This window comes from Myotis nattereri (assembly GCF_964212035.1).
Source record: "Myotis nattereri genome assembly, chromosome: 1".
NCBI lineage: Eukaryota > Metazoa > Chordata > Mammalia > Chiroptera > Vespertilionidae > Myotis > Myotis nattereri.
This window is the reverse complement of record NC_138075.1, coordinates 59,545,368-59,571,870: the sequence shown is the minus strand read 5'-3', so window position 1 is coordinate 59,571,870 and position 26,503 is coordinate 59,545,368. Positions and strand designations below refer to the sequence as shown.

At 43.0% G+C, this 26,503-nt stretch overlaps 2 protein-coding genes across 2 annotated transcripts in view; both read left to right on the top strand.

Moving 5' to 3' along the window:
- Positions 1-1,127: 1,127 nt before the first annotated feature.
- Positions 1,128-26,503, top strand: part of SLC27A2 (solute carrier family 27 member 2) — a gene marked incomplete at its 5' end in the record, with an annotated part of 45,345 nt that continues 19,969 nt past the window's right edge. Inside the window, 4 exons of the mRNA XM_081093686.1 lie at positions 1,128-1,605; positions 10,649-10,858; positions 15,381-15,539; positions 17,889-18,013. Of these exons, the coding sequence (XP_080949812.1) occupies positions 1,128-1,605; positions 10,649-10,858; positions 15,381-15,539; positions 17,889-18,013 (972 nt within the window). The remainder of the gene's footprint in view (positions 1,606-10,648; positions 10,859-15,380; positions 15,540-17,888; positions 18,014-26,503) is intronic.
- On the top strand, positions 20,379-21,636 carry LOC308520979 (zinc finger CCHC-type and RNA-binding motif-containing protein 1-like; the record flags this gene model as incomplete). The annotated part of the gene is made up of 1 exon (XM_081093698.1): positions 20,379-21,636. Exon 1 carries the CDS (start codon positions 20,983-20,985, stop codon positions 21,634-21,636), a length of 654 nt encoding a protein of 217 aa, XP_080949824.1. The 5' UTR covers positions 20,379-20,982.

Genomic DNA, 26,503 nt, shown 5'->3' with positions numbered 1-26,503 from the left:
TCTACTAGTCAAAGCATCTTCCCCGTGGTGGTCAAGGCACGTCATAGCGAGCAGTTGAGCAGCCTTAGCATATCATTAGCATATTACTCTTTAATTGGTTGAACTGCCCACCAGACAACTGGACACTTAGCATATTAGGGTTGTATTATATAGGATATCTTAGGGGCTTGATTTCAGTTGTCATAATATGGCACTACCTCATCCTAAATTTGGGCTGACTGGGCCAGGAGGGCCAACAAAAATGCGGTCTCCAGCCCTTACCACCACTGGCGCTTTTGTTCTGCCTTGAAATTCTTGCCTCAGGTGACAGCCTGGCAATTTGGCTGGGGTTGGGTGGGGTTGGAGAAGGGAGCCTAGCAAATCTCAGAAACAAAGAGAGGCCAGGCTGAAAACCCCCAGGACCAGGAAGGAGAGATAGGATTCTGATTTGGCAGCACACCTGCTACCTGCTACTAATAAATACTAGGACTGGCTGGTATTTATTTATAGGGAACTTCACTGATCATCACAAATAAGTCATCTCTATAAGGCACTCTATCAAGGGCAGCAGTAAATGATAGCCCTACGCCTGCATTACCTCCTCTAACCGGAACATCCGCTAAGTGTGTCTTATCATCACCATTTTTTAAAAATTCTTTATTGTTTAAAGTATTACATATGTCTCCTTTTTCCCCACTGACCTCTCCCCGGGCCATCGCCTTTGTTATAAGGAAACTGCGGCTCCGAGATGGAAAGTACTTTGGTCACAACGCAGGAGTCCAGTCTTGCCCCGCCACCACCCCAGACGTCCAGGCGCGGGCGGAGCGGTGTCCGAGTCCCCAGGGAGCCGCCTTAACCCTGAGGGACGCCAGCGGGGGCGGGCCCGGAGCGCAGGTGGCTGCTCTCCCACGAGGGGGCGGGCTCAGCCGGCAGGTGGCCTCCGGAACCTCGGGCGGCCCCCACGCCACTCCACCTGCCCGAGAGCCCGCGCAGGTGCGGGCAGCCCAGGCCCTCCGCCGTCGCCGCAGCCGAGCCGGGCGCCCCCCGCGCAGGCCGCCCGCCGTCCGCCAGGAGCGCCCCCCGCCGCCGCGCTGCACGCCCGGAGCGCGCCCTCGGCCCTCGGGGGCACCGGGGGCCCCTTCACCGCCATGCTGCCCGCTATCTACACGGCCTTGGCGGGGCTGCTGCTCCTGCCGCTGCTGGTGAATCTCTGCTGCCCCTACCTCTTCCAGGACACCCGCTACTTCCTGCACGCGGCCGGCCTGGCCCGCCGGGCGCGCAGCTACGGGCGGCGGCGGCCGGTGCACACCATCCTGCACGTCTTCCTGGAGAAGGCGCGCCAGACCCCGCACAAGCCGTTCCTGCTCTACCGCGACGAGACGCTCACCTACGCGCAGGTGGACCGGCGCAGCAACCAAGTGGCGCGGGCGCTGCGCGACCACCTCGGCCTGCGCCAGGGAGACTGCGTGGCGGTTTTCTTGGGCAATGAGCCGGCCTTCGTGTGGCTGTGGCTGGGGCTGGCCAAGCTGGGCTGTGCCATGGCGTGCCTCAACTACAACATCCGCGCCAAGTCCCTGTTGCACTGCTTCCAGTGCTGCGGAGCGAAGGTGCTACTGGCCTCGCCAGGTGAGCCCGAGCGCGCTTGGCCCTGGCATTGGGCTCCTCAGAGGGGAGGTTGTGGGGGGGATCAGATTGGATCTGGAGGTGTAGAGGGAGGGGATGGCAACCCTTCCTAGAAATGCTAAGTCATGATCCCTAGGACCATCCGAGGGAGCTGACCGTCCCAGGCACTGTGTCAAGCACTATCCAGTGTTGCTTTTCATCCTCACAACAGGTAGGGTTTACTATGGGACTTTATAGGTGAGGCCACTGGGGCCAGAGAGGTGAAGCTTCATACCCCAAGTCAAAGAGCTGGGAGGAAGGGGTCAGTTCAGCAGGGCTGTTCGCCGTGAGAGTCCAAGCTCTTAAACAAGACTGACTGCGTTCAAATGTAGAGGATCATGACTGTGAACAACAGTGGATCCCCCAAAAATTGTTCTCGCCTCTGCTGCTTGACTGGCTGTGTGATCACAGGAAAGTCACTTTCCCCCTCTGGCCCTTGGTTTCTTCCTGTGCAATGACTGCTTCCAGTTCCCAGATACTATTAGCCTCCCTGGATTCTCACTGCAGAAAGGGGACCGCACTGATCCCCGAGGAGAAGACTCTGGGGGTCTGCTGCAGTGCCCTGGTGAGCCCCTTTAGCATCGATAGCAGTAGTGACCTTTGGTTCTGTGGTTACCTCCTGCCATATTTCAACAAGACCTGAAATGGTAACTGCATGCTGCAGTGGTGACCAGGCCAGGAAGCAACCAAGAACCTGTTACCCGCCAGGCTGCTGGTTTTCCCTTCCCAGAAAACTTGTCTCTGCACATGAATAAGGACCAGCAGTTGCTTCTCATTGTGCTAGTAAGAGGAGGCCAGCCAAGTGCGGGCTGAAAAACCTGGAGGAATAGGGAGTCAGGGAGCCTCACCTTTCTGGGACGCCTTTCTGACAAGGCCCTATGCCGGATGCTTTGATTAATTACCCTGAGAGATAACCTAGCATTACCCCTGTTACAGAACTGAGGGAAATGAGGCTTAAAATTCCAACCTAGGCCCTAGCTGGGTTGTTCAGTGGTTAGAGTGTCAGCCCACAGACTGAAGGGTCTCGGGTTCCATTCCGGTCCAGGGCATCTATCTCAGCTGCAGGCGCAATCCCTGCCCCCATGGAGGTGCGTGGAGGAGGCAGCCCAATAGATGTGTCTCTCTCACATTGATGTTTCTCTCTCTCTAAAAATCAATGGAAAAATTATCCTCAGGTGAGGATTAATAGCAACAACAACAAAATTCCAACCTAGGTCTGTCCAACTTCAGAGCCCATGACTTCGCTTGGGTCGTGTTCCTTCCTCAACATGGCTGTACAGCACTAGAGCTGGAAGGGATCAAGCATCCATCTGCTCCCCCCTTCATTTCACAGCTAAGGAAACGGAGGCAAGCTAAGCAGTTTGCCTTTCAGGAAGATGAGATATCTATTCACTTGTGAGAAACCTGGAAATTTCCACATCTGTTTCATGTGGCATAATAGATCCCAAAAATGAAGGTGTTATCTAAAAGTTTAAAAGCAGGGGAGGGGGAGCAGTTTTAAAGGCAGCGGAGTTATTTGGAGGGCATGCTCCTTTCAAGAAAACTCCCAATAGTTTCTAGTTGCCTGGGAAATGAGACAACTTCACTATTTAACCCAGTGGTCGGCAAACTGCGGCTCAACAAACCATGGCTCGCGAGCCACATGCGGTTCTTTGGCCCCTTGAGTGTGGCTCTTCCACAAAATACAGACTTCTGCACATGGACCACGAAGGTTCAATTGCACTGTACGTGCGCGCCCGCACGTGGTATTTTGTGGAAGAGCCACACTCAAGGGGCCAAATTTTAACCGAAAGACTCTCTTAAATCTGTTACTTTACCAGTCAATTCAGAGGGAAGTTCTTAGCACAGTGATCTTTGTACCACTTCAGGAGGGTTTGAAACACTATTAAACTGCACAGGACTGTCCATCATTGTGTGACGATGGGAATACATTCTGAGAAATGCATTGTAAAGCAATTTGTCACTGTGCCAGCATCACAGAATACACAGACCCAGATGGTATAGCCTGCTACACACCTTGGCTATCGATTATACCACCGTTGTATATATGGTTCATCACTCACCAAACTATTATCATGCAGCACATGACTATACCCCAGGCCCCCAGTGAGGAAGGTCAAGGACTGGGAGTTTTGTTGACAAAGAACTTGGGTTTAAATGACCATAATAAACTTTGGTTCTGAATTTCAGGTCAAAAATACAACCAGATATCTCCATGTCCACCCGGACAGTCCTCTGCCATTGAGCATTATTGTCTGGGTCATTTTACATGGGGAGTATAATGAAATTCTAACATTTAGATCACACTTGAACCAGACTTTCCAGTGGACCCATGACATTCTCTAGCAGTAAACTGACCTTTGAGAGAGGCCACACATTTGCAAAACATTCAGTTTTTCCAAATCACTGAGGGAGTATGGCACGTCCTGTGAATTACACTCTGACCAGAATCAGTTCCCGCAAAGGAGGTAGCACAGAGTCCAAAGTTGCATGCTGAGTAAATGTGCCCATGTGTAAATGTGTCGAACTGACAAATTCTTAGAATTCTTTCAAGTTGGAAGGAATCTTACAGATATTCTAATCCTATAATCCTCCAACTTTGGTGAATGTGTTATACTTCAGTTAAAAAAAAAAAAACCCCACAATTTTAAAAAATAAATTTTACTGAGCATAAGAATCACCTGGAAAGCTAGATTATTTTGAAAAATTGATTCCTGAACTCCAATCCCCAAAAAGCACTGATCCGGAAGAACTGTGGTGGGACCCAGGGATGTGTATGTTTATAATAAGCCCCACCCCTTCCCCGGATGATTTTGAAGCAAACAGTCTGAGGACTAGACTTTGAGAAACGGTTAGTCTAATTTCCACTTGTTACATAGCTGAGCAATTTCCCAGAGGGGTGATATCACTAGCGTGTAGTCACATGGCTAGTTAGCAACAGAGAGCTGAGGACAGAACCCAATTTTCTTTCTCACTTCCAGGGCACTCCTTATCCTGTTACACCATCTGAACATGGTACATAAAGGTGAGGGGTTTTAGAACTATGTGTTGGAGTGGTGACAATTCAATAGGGTTTGAGTCTGCACTATCAGGAATTTCAGTGCCCAGTTATTTCTTCAGAATTTACTCTATTTCCTAAAAGTCAAAGATTCACAAACACTTCCGCAAATCAAACAGAAGCCCCGATCTCCCAGAGAATAGCATCTTCTCTCTGTAGTACATTTCAGGATCCTTCTCCGTGGCAGGGTGTGGTGTAAATAATTACATGGAAAACACTTGCCTTCACTTATTTGAATCTGTGTTAGCTTTATTGATAGAAGCCAACCTGTTGGTCTGGCAGTTTTTCAAGCAATTTCCCAAACATGGAATATGAGAAACACAGGAATTAATTAATTACCTACACTAATAAAAGAGAAACATGCAAATTGGTGTCACTCCGCTACGCCCACCAGCCAATCAGAATGACTATGCAAATTAACCCAACAAAGATGGTGGTTAATTTGCATACGCAGACACAGAGCGAAGACTGAAGGCTCTGGCCAGAGTGAAGACTGAAGACTGTAGACTGAAGACTGAAGACTGAAGAGGCTTGGCCAAAGGCCTGGGTCCCAGGTGCCGGAGGAAAACCGGTGCCAGCCACCAGGAGACGGAAGGCCTATTGCGCGAATCTTTGTGCAACAGGCTTCTAGTAATTATATAATTATATAATTAATTTCATACGACATAAGATATTTTGTGAAACCATTCAAAAGAGTCCCCCCCCCCCCTTTGCCCCACAGTAAATTTTCTTTGTTTCCACTTAGGCTATCCTTAAGATTGTCACTAAGCTAGCTCTCCTACTAGAGGGGTAACCCAGGTCTCCCATCAGTTTCCTGGCAAGGTCTCCACCATCTGACCCAACATAGCCATGCAAGGCTCCCACAGTGTGGCCTCTACTCTTATACAAGGCTTTAGTAACAGTTAAAGATGCTTCCTGTTGCAAGACCCGGGTCCAGCAAGGTCAGAAAATGTTCCAGGTTACCTTTGACCTGGTTTTTAAGGTTGTGAAAAACAAAATTGGACCTTTAAGCAATGTGATAAAAGAAAATGCTTCCAATTTTTTTTCAAAGGTGTTGCATCATTGTAAGTTCTAAAACAGGAGAACTTCATTATAAAACTAGTGTCAGGACCAAGGAGAAGTCTTGTCATACAAACTTTCGAGGTGAGATTAAGAAAAGCAGATGGCACAACAATTTAACTTCAAATCAAGAAGCATTTAGAGAGTCCCCATAAAGTACAAGCTCGTTGCCAGGGTGGGATGAAAAGTTAAGAAAATGAATTAGTTCAAGGATCTTCCCGTCCAGCAAAAGAACTAAGCCGTATACACATTTGACTGTGACATCCAGGAGAATGTGATAAGTAGGCTGCAGGAGCTCCGAAGTGCTATGAGGTGGGGGGGGGGGGGGGGGGGGGAGCAGAGGGTGAAGGCTTTTGGGGTCCTTGACAACTGAGCTGAGCAAGTGCAATTGGGAAAGGGGCATTTCAGGCAAGAGGAGCCCAAGAGGCAGTTTTCATCAGTTCCGTAACACAGTGAGATGCTTCATTAAAGAGTTTTCCTAGAGCAGGCTGGACTTAAATAATAGCAATTTTTTAAGCTGTTTACTGATGAGATTCCACGGTTGAGAACATAGGGACTCAGAGAATTCAAGGAATGGCCAACAGCAGTGGCCTAACATTGATGGAAAGAGATCATTTTCCAGTGTTAATGTTAGCTAAGGATCAGGGCATAGACATAATCTTATCTCCACTCCTGTTATCTCTCTGGGTTGCCCAAGGAGTAACTTTGATGAGTCACTTTAATTCCCTTTGATTATCTTAAAGGACATAGAATTCTCTCATATATCTAGCACATAATACAACCACTGAGCCATACTGCTGGGCAATAGTCACTCTGTAAATGTTGCATTGAGTTGTGCCTTTCTAGTTGAATGTAACAGACTCTCTTCTCTGAAGCTTAAGAACCATTGGGTTGGGCAAGAGGGCATAAAAAATGATGTAAAACAAATCACATGTATCCTGATTTGAGAAAATCCATTTAGACACAATCCCCCCCAAGCCCAGACTCACCCTACCAAAGACTTGTTTATGTTCCAGTTTACATCTGGCAGTGGGTGTAGGAGAGAGGTGCTCTCTCTTTCTCGGGTCTCATTGACAGAGAGGAAACTAGTGATGAGCACAGGATGGGCTGGAACCATAGTGTAGGGAGCCTCTGCATAGATGGTGGGGGACAGAAACACAGACATCAAATGAGTAGTGTATCCTAGGGCTGGGGTCCCAGCCAGGTAGCCCAAGGTCTGAATGGACCGCTAACTTAAACATATTCTCTCAAATTTTCTTCTTCGCCTGTTTAAAAGGGGGTGGTAGTACATATCTATTCAAAAACAAACTAGCGCTTTGCTAGCGTAACTGGGAATACTTTTTTAAAATATATATATATATTTTATTGATTTCAGAGAGGAAGGGAGAGGGAAAGAGAGATAGAAATATCAATGATGAGAGAATCATTGATTGGCTGCCTCCTGCACGCCCCCCAACTGGGGATCAGCCCACAACCAAGACATGTGCCCTTGACCAGAATCAAACCTGGAACCTTTCAGTCCACAGGCTGACACTCTATCCACTGAGCCAAACCAGCAGTGGTCGGCAAACTGCGGCTCGGCAAACTGTGGCTCACGAGCCACATGCGGCTCTTTGGCCCCTTGAGTATGGCTCTTCCACAAAATACCCACTTTCACACATGGGCCACGAAGTTTTAATCGCACTGTACGTGTGCGCCCGCACATGGTATTTTGTGGAAGAGCCACACTCAAGGGGCCAAAGAGCCGCATGTGGCTCGCGAGCCGCAGTTTGCCAACCACAAAGCTAGGACCTTTATTTTTCTTTTTTTTTAAATTGAATTTATTGGAGTGATGTTACTTAATAATGGCATTACTTATATAGGTTTCAGGTGTAAAATTCTGTAATATGTTATCTGTATATTGTATTGTGTATTTACCACCCCAAGTCAAATCTCCTTCAGTCACCATTTATCTCCTCTTTACTCTGTTCTACCTCTCCCCCCCCCCCCCCTTTCCCTCTGGTAATCACCTACTGTTGTCTGAGTCTATGAGGTTGTTTGTGTGGGTTTTTTTGCTTAATCCCTTCACTTTTTTCACCCAGCCCCCAAACTCCCTTGGCTCTGATAGCTGTCAGTTTGTTCTCTGTATCTTTGAGTCTGTTTCTGTTTTGTTTGTTAGTTTATTTTGTTCATTAGATTCCACATGTAAGTGGAAATGTGACTATAGTGTGAATAATATTTACAGAGTCATAATCTTGTCAATTCAGATTATTGGTTTTTAGCTTCTAGAGCCAACCCATAGACAAAGCTCGGAGGACAGAATTATGGTCTCAGAATAGATGTAAATACCATTAACTTAGACAACATAAAGTGAACTGTTGTGAGTGGACATGGGTAAAATGGGGGTAGGAATAAAAATTAATAGGTCAAGAGGTAGCAGGAAAAGTACATTACTTGGTGATGAAGAGTTGATTGCCAGAAGAAACAGCTTAAAAAAGGTTTTGTTTTGAGGAGGGATGAAGTAAAAGCCTGTTGATTGTCATTATAAACCCTTTTGTACTATCTCATTTATTTTTATCAGGTCCATGAGTCTGATTAACATTTTTTTTATTATTTAAATGCATCTGCCCTGGTCTGTGTGACTCAGTTGGTTGAGCATCATCCCATGCGCTGAGAGTTTGCTGGTTCAATTCTGGGTCTGGGCACATGCCCAGGTTGCAGGATGAATTCCCAGTGTGGGGGCATGCAGAAGGCAGCCGATCAATGTTTCTCTCTCATAGTTGTTTCTCTCTCTCTCTCTCTCTCTCTCTCTCTCTCTCTCTCTCCTCCTTTCCTCTCTCTCTCAAATCAATAAAAACATTTCTTAAAAATTTCAATGCATCCATCCAGATATTTCTCGTCTTGATGGAGACAGTATTCACAAACATCTGAAAAACAAACCACGTAAGATGACTTAGGCAGAGCTCCCCAAGGCAATTCCCTGGGATATTGAGTCACCTTCCCATTAATATGCACTTCAGTTGTCACGGTTCAAGCTAAGTGAGCTTAAAGGCCATCTCATCTTATGGTTTAAGAGCACAGAAATCCAAGTGGCAGATATTAAATGTGGTTTGCATATTAAATCGGTATCAATTGGTATCTAAAATTTTTTTACCATGACCCACAGTAAAAAATACATTTATGTGTGATCCAGTACCCAAACACCCACATAACTGAAGCAAAACCTTTAGAAAACAATGCCTGTCTTTTACTATGCATGACGTGCTCTGAAAATTTCTATTTCATTCTATTTTAATTTTTAAAAAATACTGGTCTTTTTTTTGTAATCCTCACTCGAGGATCTTTTTCCATTGGTTTTTAGGGAGAATGGAAGAGAGAGGGAAAGACAGAGAGAAATACATTGGTTGCCTCCTGGACCAGCCCCGACCAGGGCCCGGGCCTGGGAGGAGCCTGCCACCAAGGTATGTGCCCTTGACCAGAATCGAAACTCCGGCTGACGTTCTATCCCCTGAGCCAAACCGCCTAAGGCAATACTGATCACTTTAAATTTTTTTAATAATCCACTATTGTATTGTGACCATGGTGAAAACATGCTAATCGTTGTTTTTCTCAGGCCATCGGATATGCTTGTGTAATTTGGAGCTTATTTCTCAGATCAGCTGAAGCTTCCTAATAGAACTTCCTGTTACTGATGTGTTAAAAAAAAAAATTGTCAACTTCCATCATCTTTGTTACTTCACATGGCTCCCTTATTTTCATTTCTCTTTCCTTCAAAAAAATATTTTTCACCGCTGATCCTGTGGGGCCCAAATATATGCACTTATATATATTGATGTTTACCCGTATGTCCATTTGTTTGTACAGATTTTAACCAACCATTTGCTACTTAACAAAAACCACTAAAGCTCTAACCGGTTTGGCTCAGTGGATAGAGCATCGGCCTGTGGACTCAAGAGTCCCAGGTTCGATTCCGGTCAAGGGCATGCACCTTGGTTGCGGGCTCATCCCCAGTAGGGGCTGTGCAGGAGGCAGCTGATCGATGTTTCTCTCTCAACGATGTTTCTAACTCTCTATCTCTCTCCCTTCCTCTCTGTAAAAATCAATAAAATATATATTTTTTTAAAAAAGAAAAACCACTAAAACCCAACCTTCCCTCAAATATCAGAACCTTGTGATGTTTTCAAATGTGGCAAACTCCATGTTTAAAAATATATAACTCTAAGCATTACTTGTCATGTCTACGCATTTTAACAAAAATTATATGCTGAAAATAAAATGTCCGTGAAGTCTGTGAGAACCCGCACGGTGAGCCGAGTATTTTCCTGGGATCGTGTCTCGAGACTCCAAAGAATGAGCTACTCGGACCAGAAGATATAAGCAAAAGTGTGGAAAGTTTATTATAAGCAGACTCAGACTCCCCGCAAGGGGAGGGGAACCCAATAACGGGCTGCCCCTTAAAGCCTTGTAGTCCAGGGAGGGGTATATATATATATTTGCTACAAGCCTGCTTCAGTGTCTATCTGTGACGTCACCTGATTGATTCCCTCAATTGTTCTTGCCCAGCAGCAGACCTAAACTTTCCCTGTTTCTATGTGTTCTTCCTCTGTTCCCATGTTGAACGTTCTCTGTTTCTATGTGTTCGTACATCTTGTTTACCGCAGGCCCTCCCTTGGTTTCCCATGCCTCCCGCTTTGAGTGCAGAAACATTTTATTATTTCTGCTTGGTTGGTTCCTGTGGTCAGGCTGGCTCAAACGGCCATGTCTGCCCCCGCCTGTGTTTCACCTGCCTTTGTTTTCCATTGGACCCCTGCCCTAACTGCCTGCCTTTCAAGTGAACCCTCTCACCTGTTGCACTAATAGAACTTTAATGGGCTAATTTAATTCGTTTGGGTTTTTTCTTATTAAATTAAGAACTACAAGCAGCTGTTGAAGAGGTGCTGCCAAGCCTGAAGAAAGATGATGTGTCTATCTATTATGTGAGCAGAACTTCCAACACAGACGGGGTTGACTCTTTCCTCGACAAAGTGGATGAAGTCTCAACCGAACCTGTCCCAGAGTCCTGGAGGTCTGAAGTCACGTTCTCCACGCCTGCCTTATACATTTATACTTCCGGAACCACAGGTAAAACTAAAGACAGGATCCTAAAAGAAATGGGCCTACCCTGAAGAAGGAGTTCAGTGGTGGGTTAGGTTTTCAAATGGTCTCTTTGACAAAAGTTATCAAATAACTAATACTTAAGGGGATTCAGCTCTTTTTTTAATTTAAATTCTTTTTGTTTAAAGTATTACATAAGTCTCCTTTTTCCCCCAACCTCTCCCCGGCCACCCACAGCCCCCAGCACACTCCCCCTGCCCTGTCTGTGTCCATTGGTTATGCTCATATGCATGCATACAAGTCCTTTGGTTGATCTCTTACCCCCTCCCCCCTGCCTTCCCTTTTAGGTTGCACAGTCTATTCGATGCTTCTATGACTGTGGTTCTATTTTTGTTCATCAGTTTATGTTGTTCATTATATTCCACAAATGGTGAGATCATGTGATATTTATCTTTCTCTGGGGGATTTAGCTCTTTGCCTGTGAGAATGATATTATCTCATAGCACATGATCCCATTTGAGTTTCTCCAAGCTATGCCTATTTCCCCCTCCTTGGTATGTAGAAGAATAAAGTGGTTAACCAAAAATTATCAAAATAGTTGTGATGATGGATCAATTTGGAACTGAGTAGGTTTGGGGAATTTTTTAAATGATTGTTGTATTTTGATTATAATCAGAGTCCATATGTAATGTGTAACCAATTATAAATAGATCACCAGAGAAGACTATAGGACAATAATGGGGTCATCCTATAAAATAAAAGCCTAATATGCTAAGTGTCCAGTCTTCCGGTCAACCAATCAAAGCATAATATGCTAATGATATGCTAACCGCTCAACCGCTCACTATGACGTGCACTGACCACCAGGGGGCAGACGCTCCGACCGGCAGGTTAGCTTGCTGCTGGGGTCCAGCCAATTGGTACTGAGGGAGAAGGGCCGGACACACCCTGGAGTCCTCCCATGGTCCCTCCCCAGCTTGCCAACCTCCCGCGTCCTTCCCCGGCCCCAATTGTGCACCAGTGGGGTCCCTCAGTCTGGCCTGTGCCCTCTTGCAATCCAGGACCCCTCAGGGGATGTCAGAGAGCCAGTTTTGGCCCAATCCCGCAGGCCAGGCAGAGAGACCCTATTGGTGCATGAATTTGTGCACCAGGCCTTTAGTATTTATATAAATGTTTTGACTACTATCCTCCCATGCAACACTGAGCTAGAGCTGCTTGCCGTTGTGGGTGTAGGATGGCTGGAGCTGTTTGCCATTGTGGGTGTAGGGTGGCTGGAGCTGTTTGCTGCTGTGGATGTAGGATGGCTGTCAACTCAGGGCCTAAAATACTGTATTTCATCACACTGGATGCTGCACCATTATTTTTATGAGCCACTAAGAAAAAACATTGCCAATTAGCAGTGTTGGAACACTGCTATATGGAATGGGCAATAAATATTAAGGGTAAGATGTACTAGGTGTGCTCCTAGGAGCTTTATGGCATTTGTTCATACAGTTCTCCTACCACTCTTGAGATGTATACTATTGTTGTTCCCAAAAGTTATATACTACATTGCCAACCAAATGGTAGGCTGAATAGTTAACCAAATGCTTCCACTATATACAGACTCTACCTTAACATATGAGACTGTGTCCTCAATTCTTTTTTTTTTTTTTAATATATATTTTATTGATTTTTACAGAGAGGAAGGGAGAGGGATAGAGAGTTAGAAACATCGATGAGAGAGAAACATCGATCAGCTGCCTCCTGTACACCCCCTACTGGGGATGTGCCCGCAACCAAGGTACATGCCCTTGACTGCAATCAAACCCGGGACCCTTCAGTCCACAGGCCGACGCTCTATCCACTGAGCCGGTCAGGGCTTTGTCCTCCATTCTTAAGAGAATGGAAAAATTAAATTGTAAACTTCATTTTGGGAAATTAATGAGCCCTTGGTGAGTGACTGGGAGTTCTAGTCTTAATACTAGATAAATATAGAACGCATTCACCATGCAGGTTTGGGCTGTCAAAAATAAAACCCATTCTGGGAAGATAAAGAGAATCCACACTCCTTAACTAATCCCATAATTCAGAATTTATATTTACATGGAAGATAGTTGGGTTGATGTTTATTTTACTTTTCTTCTTGTCTCTAAATAAAATTTTGCTCTTATAAACATTAATTCAAAGAACTCCCTTAAGCAACTGGAGAACAAAATGTTTTTCCTGTTCCTCCAAAGGCAGTCATTGGCACAGAATTATGTAATAGTTACCAAGCACTCTTAATTCTTCTTTAATACAAAAATCTTAAATTAGGAAAGTTTCTGAAAGTACTTCAAAGCAGCAAAGGCCATGCCTGTCTATGTATAATTCAGAGCTTTTACTATTCAGAAGATTCTTTTTCTATGGTGAATACAATGGGCTTATTGATGTTTTCTTCTATTTCTTAATATTAGTATTTCTTAAAATGGGGCATTAAATACTAACACACAATGCCAGAGAAAATGAACTTTGAATTATGTTTATAATGATGGTAGTTTGCTGTTCTTTAGGCGATACCTGGCAAAGGTACCATCAAGCACTGAAAGGCCTGAGTGTACAGAGAACTGCATTTCTCTTCACAAAGCCAATTGACCCACTCAGGTCTTAAACTCCAGCTCAGCCCCTTAGTAAGGCCTTCACACCCTCCTCAATGAAGTTGACCTTCCATAGGAAACAATATAAGCATATCCTTTCAATAAGGTCTTACAAAAACTTACATAAATTATAGTTAAGAATATACAGATGTATTTAGTCTAGTATACTAAAACTACACTGAGATATCAATTTTCACCTTTCAGGTTTGCAAAAATTTTCCCATTTGAGAGCACACCTTGGCAAGGCTATGAGGAAGCATGTACATTCATATATTGCTGACAGGAGGAAAAATAGGGACCGACCTTACAGCTAGCTCTGTGGTGGTACCTATCAAAATTACAAAGGCATGTCTTTTGACCCCACAATGTCACTTCAGCAAATGTATTGTACAGACATGGTATCATTCATAGTGTGAACTGCCATGTGGACCAGGTTATTTACTGCAGCATCATTTAAAATAGCAAAATGGTGTGGATAAAATATAATATACACATACAAAGGACTTGATGTGACTGAGAGAGAATAAATGAATGAATAAATAAGGGAAATTTCTATGTACTAATGTGAACAAATCTCCAAGATTCATTGTTAAGTGTAAGGAAAAGTGCTGAAGAGTGTTTTTATTTTTTAAATGGAAGAAATGGCAAGAACATATGAGCAAATGTTCATAATATCGTATGTATGTGTATGTACATTATGCATATACATACAGAAACTCTAGAAGAGTACATAAGAAATCACAAAAGTAGCTATGAAGGAAGGTGATGGGGTGGATAGGCTATTTACCCTCTGAATCTCATCCTTCTTATCTGTGGATTAGAGAACATAATTCTACTTATCTCATTAATTATGAGAATTAAATGAAATTTTGAAAATACTCTGTAAGGTGGTAGACATAGAGCAGAAATCAAATAGTCATTTCTTCCTTTCTCTTAAAATTACCACTGTAATAACCATGTCACACAGGGGTCAGCAAAGTCTGGCCTGTGTGCCAAATATAGCCTCCGCCCCACACACGCACCTGTTTTTGTAAATAGTTTTATTGGAACACAACCACATTCATTCCTTTATGTCAGCGATTTTCAACTGGTGTGCTGCAAGAATTTTTAAAACATGCAATACCTGACTGTTTAGTCAGCAGCACTGACGTCTTTTCTCTTAGATCAGTGGTTCTCAACCTGTGGGTCGCGACCCCTTTGGGGGTCAAACGACCCTTTCACAGGGGTCACCTAAGACCATCGGAAAACATATATATAATTACATATTGTTTTTGTGATTAATCACTATGCTTTAATTATGTTCAATTTGTAACAATGAAAATACATCCTGCATATCAGATATTTACATTACGATTCATAATAGTAGGGTAATTACAGTTATGAAGTAGCAACGAAAATAATTTTATGGTTGGGGGTCACCACAACATGAGGAACTGTATTATAGGGTCGTGGCATTAGGAAGGTTGAGAACCACTGCCTTAGATTGTCAAATTAAAAAATGGTAACAGCCGACACAACAGCCATCCAGTGTGAATGAATCAAAATTATACCTAATTCTTTTGTCAGGTTGGCAAAAAGTATGTTTGTTTGTTTGTTGTTTGTGCTGCAGAATTTTAGTAATTAGTTTATGTGTGCCATGAGATGAAAAAGTTTGAAAGTCGCTGCGTTATTGTTTGGTTGTTGTCAGCTACAATATAGGAATAGAGTTGAGTAGTTTCAACAGAGACTGTATGACTGTGCAAAGCCTAAAACATTTACTATCTAGTCCTTCACGGAAAAATTTGCCGACTCCTGGTCTAACTGATTATGACCCTTCCATCTGCAATTCTCTAATTGCCTGACAATGAATCGCAAGCCAGATCTCACTCCCAGACCGTGTGTCTGTGAATGGCTGGTCTTGGCTCACTCAGACATACTCTTGTATCTTTACAAAGGTCTCCCAAAAGCTGCAATGATCAATCATCAACGCTTATGGTATGCAACCGGCCTCAGTCTTATAAGCAGGGTTTCGAAAGATGATATCATCTATACCACTCTGCCCTTGTACCACAGCGCTGCGCTTATGATTGGCTTACATGGATGCATTGTGGCTGGTAAGCTTTTTCTCTCAACAAGGCAATGGAGGTCAGTACACATTCACATCTACTCGTAAGAAAAAGTAATTCAAAACTTGGCTACTCTCCTGTGTGGTAGAAAGTGTTAATAACAAAGCTGTTTGACTCACACATGGCAAGCAGGTATTTAAATAATTTCTATTTTTTCATGCCTGCTTACCTAATAGTATAATGCTATAATTGTTCAGTATGTCAAGGAAGAAACTTTTAACAAATATTTGATGTCTTTATCCAGGTCAAAACACTTGATTCTTTTTATTTTACTTTTTTTTTTCTTTTTTTGAGAAAGAGAGAGAAAGGAAGAGGGGGAGAGAGGAATATCAAAGATCAATGCAAGAGTAATCATTCAGCTGCCTCCTGCACACCTCTTACAAGGGATTGAGCCCACAACCCAAGAATATGCCCTGACTAGGAATTGAACCAGCAACCTTTCCTATGAATGGGATGACACCTCACCAACTGAGCCACAGCAGCCAAGACAAACACTTGATTCTTATATTTCATACATAATTCTCTGCCATCATTTCCATTTTTAGAAATCTGCATGTTGGTCTCCATCAACATTTCATTTAAACTTTTCCTTCAGTTGTTCCCATTCTACTTTATTCTTCCCTACTCCCACAACTCCTCAGCTCTGGTCAGAATACCTGGCTTGTCATCTCTTCTCTTTCCTTCTCAAACTTTACCATTCAAAACAGAGTTGCCACCCTCTCCTCTTTCAGTATGATTGATGCCAACCTTTCATACATTAAGGCTCTGTCTTGTAGCCTCCTCTTCCAGGAAACCATCTCTAATGCTCTCCCAGCGGTTCTCAACCTGTGGGTCGCGACCCCTTTGGCAGTCGAATGACCCTTTCACAGGGATCGCCTAAGACCATCCTGCATATCAGATATTTACATTACGATTCATAACAGTAGCAACATTACAGTTTTGAAGTAGCAACGAAAATAATTTTATGGTTGAGTCACAACATGAGGAACTGTATTTAAAGGGCCAGAAGGTTGAGAACCACTGCGAGTCTAAGCTAAAAAACTTAAATTTTTCTCAGCATGTTATTTTATTATAAATAATTATATATGTGCATACAGGGTATCCCCCCCAAAATGTATACACACTTTAACAGCTCATAGCTCAATTTTGAAAATGAAATGTATTTTAATAAACACTGCCTTTATAATTACTCAAAGTATGTGTATACATTTTGGGCAGGACACCCTAAATATACACATTACATATACAATTGCCCAAGACTCTGCTTCTTTCCCTCACCAACTTAGTGGGCTGCTGTAAAACACTTAGCCCCATATCAGCCTCCAAATCAGCAGGAAATGAGTGGCCCTGATCATACTGCTGGGCCCTGTGAGAACAGGGTAACTCTGAGGCTCCCAAAAAGACAATTCAACCACTCACACATTCCCTTGAGCAGCAAAAATACATGCAAAAGAAGGAATAAATAGTCTTTTTTAAAATGTCTCCTCTTTGAAAACATTGGATTTTTGTGTATATATAGGAGTAAAAATAAACCAAGAACATAAATATTTGTGAGTTTATTTCACTTTGCTACATTTCATGCCTCTAATTAGGTTAAATATAATAGATACATTATTTTACCCATTGTGATAGTCTCCTATTGCTACTATAACAAATCACAGACTTAGTAGTTTAAAAGAACACAGATTTGTTCTCTTACTGTTTTGAATGTCAGAAGTCCTAAAATCAAGGTATCAACAGAGCTGCATTCCTTCTGAAAGTTCTAGGGCAGAATCCATTTTCTTGCCTTTTCTAGCTTCTAAAGGCTGCCGGCTTTCCTTGGCTCATGGCCCCTTCTCTCACCTTCAAAGCATATCACTCCAGCCTTTGTTTCCAACATCCCATCTCCTTCGGCCCTTGACCTTCTTGCCTTCCTCTCATAAGGATCCTTGTGATTATATTGGGCCCACACAGATAATCCAGCATAATCTTCCCACCTCAAAATTCTTAACTTAATTACATCTAAACAGGCCCTTTTGCCATGTAAGGTGGCATAGTCACAGGTTCTAGGGATTAGAATATGGACATCTTGGAGAATAATGTACACACACACACACACACACACACACACACACTCACATTCCCTTAGTGTCTTGCTTGAACCTTTTATTTATTGCACACTGACTTTTATTAGACAGACTTTTTTATGTCTTCTTCTGACTAGATTGGAGGCTCCTACAGGACAAAACAGGTCTCATTTGGGTTTTTATGCATTGAATACACTTGGTTCTCAGCACATTTATGAGTGTGATACTTGTAGCTCTTTTTTTACTAACCCTTTCCATTCCTTCTCTCCAGGTGCCACTCTAGTTTTGCGGAACAAATTCTCAGCCAGCCAGTTTTGGGATGATTGCAGAAAATACAACGTCACTGTCATTCAGTATATCGGTGAACTGCTTCGGTATTTATGCAACTCGCCCCAGGTAACTCCCCATGTTTTATTATCTTTTTGAAGTGGGTAAGATGGGAATTCAAGTCAGTTTGGGTCATGCTAGGCCTTAGCTGGTTTGTATGTATCAGTTTTTATTTTTAGACTTTTAACTGTTTGTCACAACCAAGTGCTTGGTACCACCCTATCGCATAGAAGAGATTTGCTAAATGACAGTTGCTTTTAATATTATCACTCCCTACTTTTGTCCCTGTTTTCACATCTTACCCTCTTTTCCACTCTCTGCCTATTTAAAGCCTACTCACGTTCGAAGCCCAGCTCAAATGACTGCTTATATGACAAGAGTCATTACTCTCTGCCGTACATCATTTGACATCCACCCCATTGCGGTCCTTGTCACATTGCCGGTGTTTGTCTTCATGTCTCCCATTCTCCCTGGGGAATAAAAGTTTTGATGGCTGGGACCACATATGTCTCCTGGCCTTCTCTTATACCAAAGGCAGTCAGGGAACTTAGTTAATGTTACTTTAATGACTAAGTCCCCCTGTGGCTTTGAAACTAAGTCTGACGGTTTGGAACAGATGCGCCAGGGTCACTCCAAGGGGCCTGGATCTATCCCGTTTACACATGTCCAGATATCTTGATGGAATATTTGGAAGAGCACCTCCTGCCCAGTCCCTCAGCTCTCACCAGCCTTCCTGGGGACCAGATCAGGGCTTCTCAACAGTGGCACTAATGACATTTTAGGTCTCTTCACCCTTTGCTGTGTGGACTTACTGAATGCACTGTAGGACACTTAGTAATATCTTCGGCTTTTTCCCAGGACATGCCAGTAGCACCCTTCCATCCCTCCCCCAGATCGTGATAATCACAATGTCCTGAAACACTGCCAGATGTCCCCTGGCAGGCAACATCATCCTCAGCTGAGGAACACTAGACTAGGCAATGCAGTAAGTTCACCAGATTCTACTTCCTTTAATCATTTCACTCATCATAGGAAAACAAATTAGAAGGATCACCTACTGTAAGCAATAAAAATTTTTAAAAAATTTTAAAAAAAGAAGGATCACCAAGTTGATAAGTTGCTATTTATAAACATTGGTTATGTTCAACTTATTTAGCAGCTGCTGTGTATAAGAAGTTTGTGTGTAAGAAGTTTAAGTATAAGAAGCTCTAGCCTCAGTTCTCTCATTCAGTTTTGAACCACATGCCACCTCATCCGAGGCTCCTCCTACTAACAACAAAGTTATCACCCTGCCTCTTACCATTCATCTCATGGATTACTGCTTTTCACAGCACTATCACCTCTGACATAGTCCAGGTGTACATGACTGTTGTCTGTCTCCCCCAATTAAATGAAATCTCCATGCACCGGGGGCTTTGTTGGCTGCCAGATCCCTAGCACCAAGATCTGTATCGGGCACATCCTAGGCAGCAACAAATTTTTCTGAATGAACATCTAAGTTCTCACCAAGGAAAGATATATAATTAAGTTAAAGGAAGTAATATGTTCCCCCAAAATGTTAGGGCTTTGTACTTATTATTCTGATTTGGGGGGCAGATCCAAAGGATTCATGAGGGTCATCGTTAGTGGTAAGCTAGGTTAGGACCTTTTCTACAGCAATTTCTGTTGATGTCAGTATTGAATTTTTTTCACATTAGTTTTCCATCTGGCCCTCAAGGTTGCATGACTCTCTATAAAAACCCAGAAATCCATATGGGGTCCTTCTGTTTGGCTTTTCTTCTCTACCTAAAGTTACCTCCTTGTAAAACAGAAGTCTCCTGAGGGAGAGCATGTTATTTCTATTAGTTCTAACAGGAGCTTCCTTTGGACTTGAGGAAAAGAAATGTTTGTGTGTAGCTCTTTCAGGCTCACACACACTCTAATAATATACCACTACACACCCATTCGATGGCTACTGCCAAAAAACAGAAAACAAGTGTTGGCAAGGATGTGGAGAAATTGGAACCTTGTGTACTGTTGGTGGGAATGTAAAATGGTACAGTTACTGTGGAAAACAATATGGCATTTCCTCCAAAAATTAAAAATAAAATTACCATATGATCCAGGAATTCCACTTCTGAGTACATATCCAGAAGAACTTAAAGCAAGGTCTCAAAGAGCTATTTGTACACCATGTTCATAGCAGCATTATCATAATACCTAAAATATGGAAGCAACCCAAGTGTCCATGGATGGATGGATGGATGGGTGGATGGATAGATGGATGGATGGATAAGCAAAAAGCTGAGGCACAGGAAGCTACACAGATTCTGAAAATCTCTTGACATACAAATTTGCTCAGAAGGAAAAAGAGGGAACTTATGCTTATGAACTTGCTTTTTAAAAGCAGTTATGTTGTACACCATGTTCACAGCGGTATTATTCATAATAACTAAAATGTAGAAGCAACACAAGTGTCGGTCTACAGATGAATGGATAAGCAAAATGTGATACTGAACTTACATACATACAATGGAATATTATTCAGCTTTAAAAAGGAAGGAAATTCTGAAATATGCTACAATATGGGTGAACCTTGAGGACATTATATTAAGTGAAATAACCAGTCACGAAAAGACAAATATGGTATGATTCCATTTATATGAGGTACTTAGAGTAGCCAAAATCATGGAGACAGAAACGTAGAATGGTGGTTGCCAAGAGCTGGGGGAGGGAAGTAATGGGAAGCTATTGTTTAATGGCTACAGAGTTTAGTTTTAGATGAAAAGAGTTATGGAGATGGATGCTAGTGATGGTTGCACAACATTATGAATATATTTAATACCACCAAACCGTATACTTAAAAATAGTTAAGGTTGAAAGCGAGCAGGGAGGGAAGAGGCTTTGGAGGCGCTGCCTTCTCGTCCGCGGCGCCAGGCCCTTCCCAGCCCCGGCGATGCCGTGGCCCCTGCGAGGGGGAAGGAGTCGTCGGGGTTGAGCACCCCCGGAGCCGAGGGCTCACGCTCTGCCAACTGCCCGGGCCCGCCCCACTGGAAGAAATGAGTGGTGGATTGGCCCCAAGTAAAAGTACAGTGTATGTATCCAACTTGCCCTTTTCCCTGACCAACAATGACTTATACCGGATATTTTCCAAGTATGGCAAAGTTGTAAAGGTTACTATAATGAAAGATAAAGATACCAGGAAGAGTAAAGGTGTTGCATTTATTTTATTTTTGGATAAAGACTCTGCACAAAACTGCACCAGGGCAATAAACAACAAACAGTTATTTGGTAGAGTGACAAAAGCAAGCATTGCTATTGACAATGGAAGGGCAGCTGAGTTCATCCGAAGACGAAACTACTTTGATAAATCTAAGTGTTATGAATGTGGGGAAAGTGGACACTTAAGTTATGCCTGTCCTAAAAATATGCTTGGAGAACGTGAACCTCCAAAGAAGAAAGAGAAAAAGGAAAAAAAGAAAATTCCTGAACCAGAAGAAGAAATAGAAGAAGTAGAAGAAAGTGAAGATGAAGGAGAAGATCCTTCTCTTGACAGCCTCAGTCAGGCCATAGCTTTCCAGCAAGCCAAAATTGAAGAAGAACAAAAAAAGTGGAAACCCAGTTCAGAGGGTCCCTCAACCTCTGATGATTCAAGACGCCCAAGGATAAAGAAGAGCACATATTTCAGTGATGAGGAAGAACTTAGTGATTAAAATTATATTTATTATGTAAAAAAAAAATGGTTAAGGTAGTAAATTTTGTTATGAGTATTTTACTACAATTTAAAAAGAAAACAGGTCATGATAGGAAGCCCAGATGGATGTAAAGGAAGATTGTATTAAATGAACTTCCCAAACAAAAGTAGAACTAATGGTGGAAGGCTGTAGATCAATGTAATCAGGATCTTTCTCACCCTTAGAGCTGCCTAAAAAGGCTGTCCCTGGAAGGGCTAACCACCATCTCTAGCAGCGGATATCAGGGAGGCAACTTCTGCTTTAGCTGAGCACATGAGCCCAATGACATCCTTCCTCAGACATGGCATGGCTCCTCAGGAGAATTTGGGGTATTCTGAAGTAATGCTTCTCCTCCCTCTTTTTAACCACATTCAGTAGCTCCTTTGGTAGAGCAGAGGAGCAGGGAGGTATGCTCCTAGCCATCCTTAGGGGAGGAGTTCGGATTTGGAGCAAGGGACTTAATGTAGTGCTTAAAAGCAAGCACTCTGGAGTCAGCAGGCCTGACTCCTGATTCTACTGTTTGATCGGGGTAGTTAACCTTTAAATCTGTTTCCCATCAGCCAACAGGGGAGACAAGAGTACCTACCTCACAAGGGGCTGTGAAGGCAAAATGATGTATGTTAAGCATGTAGCAAAGTACCTGACACTATAATCAACAAATGGTAACCATTATTCTCATTGTTTTCAGTGCTGAAGAATGTATAGCTCATAGTAGTTGCTCTATACATATTCATTGAATGAATCAAAGAAAATTCTGCCACACATACACAAAGGAAGAAATAAGAGAAGATACTCAAATTAATCAATTACTCTTATCTAATGTTGAGAGGGGGTTGGATAGCAACGCTATTGACTTAAGTGATTTTTTTTTACAGTATTATTGTTGAAAAGTCTTATCTATTTACCTGTCTTCCGTTGTTATATTTTGGGCTTAGCATTCTGAGCACCTCTTTACAATGAAAGGCTAGTTTGGTTCATTTCCTGCCATGTGTAATTGTCAGCTCCCATTTAGTTTGTGTCATTGCCTAAAAAGACAGTGTTATTCATGTTCCAGTTATTTATTGGAACAAGATACCTCTAAAGCTGAGTGTTTCTCTACTCCAGTTAGGGACTGAAGCTATAGGAAGATGTCGAAATGAGGCTTTGTCCTGCCTACTAAGAGTGTGACCTGGGCAGGAGGAGGAAAAGGGAATCAGAAAAGAGTTCTAGGGACCACACATAGCAGACACGATATCAGGAAGGGGAAATAAGGTAGACCAGAACTCTGAAATAGCTGAATAAACTCAGCTTATATCCTAGTGTTATCTGCCATCCTTCCAAAACTAGGTAACCTCTGTGGCCCTTTCCCAGCCAAAATGTCTATCTGTGTCACCTCCATTCTGGTAGAAGACAGAATAGAGAGGTATGCAACCGCACAGAGTGGAGAATGACCAGTTTGGAGGCCAGGACAGGGACAGGCAAGAGGAAGGAGGGAAAGAGCAGAATCAGGGAAGGCTGCCACAGAAGCTGAGTTTTGAAGAGTGCAGAGGCGTTCCCCAGCCGCTCAGAGAAAGAAGGGCTTCTGGTTAGCTGGAACACATGCGCAGAGCTGCAGAGCGGAGGGGTGAAGGGCCTGGCATATCGGGAACTGCGAGCAGTGTGGCAGAGGCGAGACTGGTTGACTGGGCCAGGTGAGAAGGGCTTTACTTGGCTGAGAACTAATTGTGCCTGTGGCAAAGCATCCTAACGGCCTTTCGTGGAAGAGTGATGTGGGAGAGGGTGGTGTAGACAGTCCCGTGGCCGCAGTCGGAAGATGCCCTGGAGGGAGAGAGGCCTCTCTATAAAGCAGAGACGTTGAGCCTCGCCCTTTTATTCCTGTCAGTGGGTGCTTCGTCCTCTCCTGGGGAGCCAGGCTGAAGTCTAGCATATTCACTGGTAAGAACATGGACTCAGGAATTGTTTTGAAGATGGTGAATACCTTCTGCCCTCTCACCTCTTGGAAGTCTCCCAAAACCCAGGAGGACAAGGAAAAGATGCACATTGTCCAAGAAACCAAGAGACATAGCAACAGGGAACTACGTAGTACAAAGCAGAGAGATGAAGGTCACTGACATCACAGGACTGAGGGAGGTGAAACAAGAGGCAGGTGCCAACAAGAAGGAAATTGAGGACGCCAAACACAACTGCAGATGGCAGGAGGTGTCAGGCTTGGAAACAAGAGGATTTTTGAAAGTGAAAGTCTGTGTGGGAAACAGCAGGACCTGCTGCCCCCTCTCCCGCCCTAGTGGGAGGTAGGAGGTTTATTCGCTGGAGAAGACCTAGAGAGGCTTTGAACTCAAGGACCCCAAGAGCAAGCAGGGAAGGGGTGAGGCACTGAACATAGAGGTTGAGTAAGTATCTACTTACTGACCAGGGAAACCCCAGCTCCCTTTCCCGGCACAGCTTTTAGAACTCCAGCAGCCAGTTTATGCTTATAGACTAGAGAATGGGGGAGGGTAATTCTTAGGGAGAACTCAACTTTCCCAGAAAAGAAATTGGACTTTGTTCACTGCCCCATCGCCAGATAGTGCAGCCCACCTGGCAGTAACCTCTTCCCACCACATAAAGCTACTGAAACAGGTTTTTAAAAAATATAGATGTGGGGTTTTTTTTATTTCGGAGGAAGTGAGAGGGAGAGATAGAAACATCAATGATGAGAATCATTGATTGCCTGCCTCCTGCACACCCCTACTGGGGACTGAGCCCAAAACCCAGGCATGTGCCCTGACCAGGAATTGAACTGTGACATCCTGGTTCATAAATCAATGCTCAACCACTGAACCACACCAGCTGGGCTCAAACATCTTTTAGTTGCCTTATTCCCAAATATAAACAGACATCAAGGATCAGCAGACACCTGAGGAAAGCCTACAACAGAAATGATCATTTAAAGAAAAGAAGCAGCAGCCTCAATTCATATAGCAGGAAAAACTTCCCAAAACCTGTAATTAATATCCTCAGAGATATTATAAAAGAATTATATCCATATAACAAGAATAGTATGCTATCAAAGAAACTAATAAGATCTCCTGAAAAACAATTTTTTTAATCCATAGAAAGTTTGGAAGATAAAGTTGAGAAATCTTACAGCAAGTTGGAGAAAAGATAAAGTGGTGGACATGAGGGGAGGCAATGTAAAGAAAATTTGAATATGAATCCAAAAGATCCAATATCTAATTAATAGGAAATCGGGAAAAGAATAGAGAAAGTATAGAGGAGGAAATTGCCAAAGAAATAATACAAAAAAAAAAACTTCCAAGAACTGAAGGACAGTTTGAAAAGGCCCTTACGGTACCCAATAAAAACTAGGCCGGGATGAAATTTAAGACCAAAAAACGAGGAAGAAAAGATTCTATAAGAATAACATTTGCCTTGCCAACAACAACACTGCAGGCTGGAAGACAAAGCAGCAATGCCTTCAAAATGCTAAAAGTGTTGCCTATCTAGAATTCTGTATCCAATCAAATTATTGATCAAGTGTACAATAAGAATAATTTCAGACATCCAAAGTCTAAAAATAATTCACCTCCTATTCATCCTCCTTCAGGAAGTTACTAGAAAACAATGTTCCACCCAAACAGGAGAGTGAAAGAGAGAGTTGAAGGCCCAGGATCCGGGAAGGAGAGGGAAGGGAATCGTCGGGCCTGGGGAGCAAGTAGGCCAGACTGGAGCTGAGGCTCAGAGGAGCATGATGGAAATTATGTCATCTGATCGATTTCACCATGAGGAAAATTTTACTTAGAGGCTGTTGGAAAGTGAGAAAAGACCTACAAAGAGAAACTTAAAAATCAAAGCAAAAAGAAGGAATCCTTACCATTTGCAACAGCATGGATGGAACTGGAGAGCATTATACTAAGTGAAATAAGCCAGTCAATGAAAGAAAAATACCACATGATCTCACTCATTTATGGATAATAAAGACCATTATAAACTGATGAACAAAAATAGGTACAGAGGCAGAGCAGCATCGAACAGACTGTCAAACTACAGCGGGAAGGCCGGGGAGGGTTGGAGAGGGGGATTAAGAGATCAACCGAAGGACTTGTATGCATGCATATACAAATAACCAATGGACACAAGACACTGGGGGGTAGGGGAGGCTGGGGGAATGTCAAGGGGGGGGAAAAAGAGGAGACATATGTAATACTCTTTGTAATACTTTAAGCAATAAAACAAAATTTAAAAAAATAAAAGCAAAGCAAATGGGCAGGGAGGTGATTAATTCTAGAAGAAACAAAAATTTATTCAAGAATTTAATCAGAGGATATTACTTGATTCATCAAAAGTATATTATGGGCAAAGCAATTTGAGCACTGAATATTGATTTAACCTGAAATTGTGGCATTGGGGAAATGGGAGAGAGCTTGATTCTCATCTAGTACAATAGGAAATCAATAAGTAATGTATAAAATTGATTAATCAGCCCTGACTGGTTTGGCTCAGTGGATAGAGCATCGGCCTGCGGACTGAAGGGTCCCAGGTTCGATTCCAGTCAAGGGCATGTACCTTGGTTGCGGGCACATCCCCAGTAGGGAGTGTGCAGGAGGCAGCTGATCGATGTTTCTCTCTCATCGATGTTTCTAACTCTATATTCCTCACCCTTCTTCTCTGTAAAAAATCAATAAAATATATTTTTAAAAAAATAAAATTGATTAATCAAAAGATAGTAGTATAAGCCTTTAATTTAGAAATAAGAGGATAAGAAACAGTTATAAGTTAAAAGGGTGGTGGGCTGGGACAAAGGATGAGAACAGAGAAGTGAATGAACAGCTTCCTTCATCTAAAAGCCTTTCAGTACGATTCAGTTCTTAAACTATGTGTCTGTCCT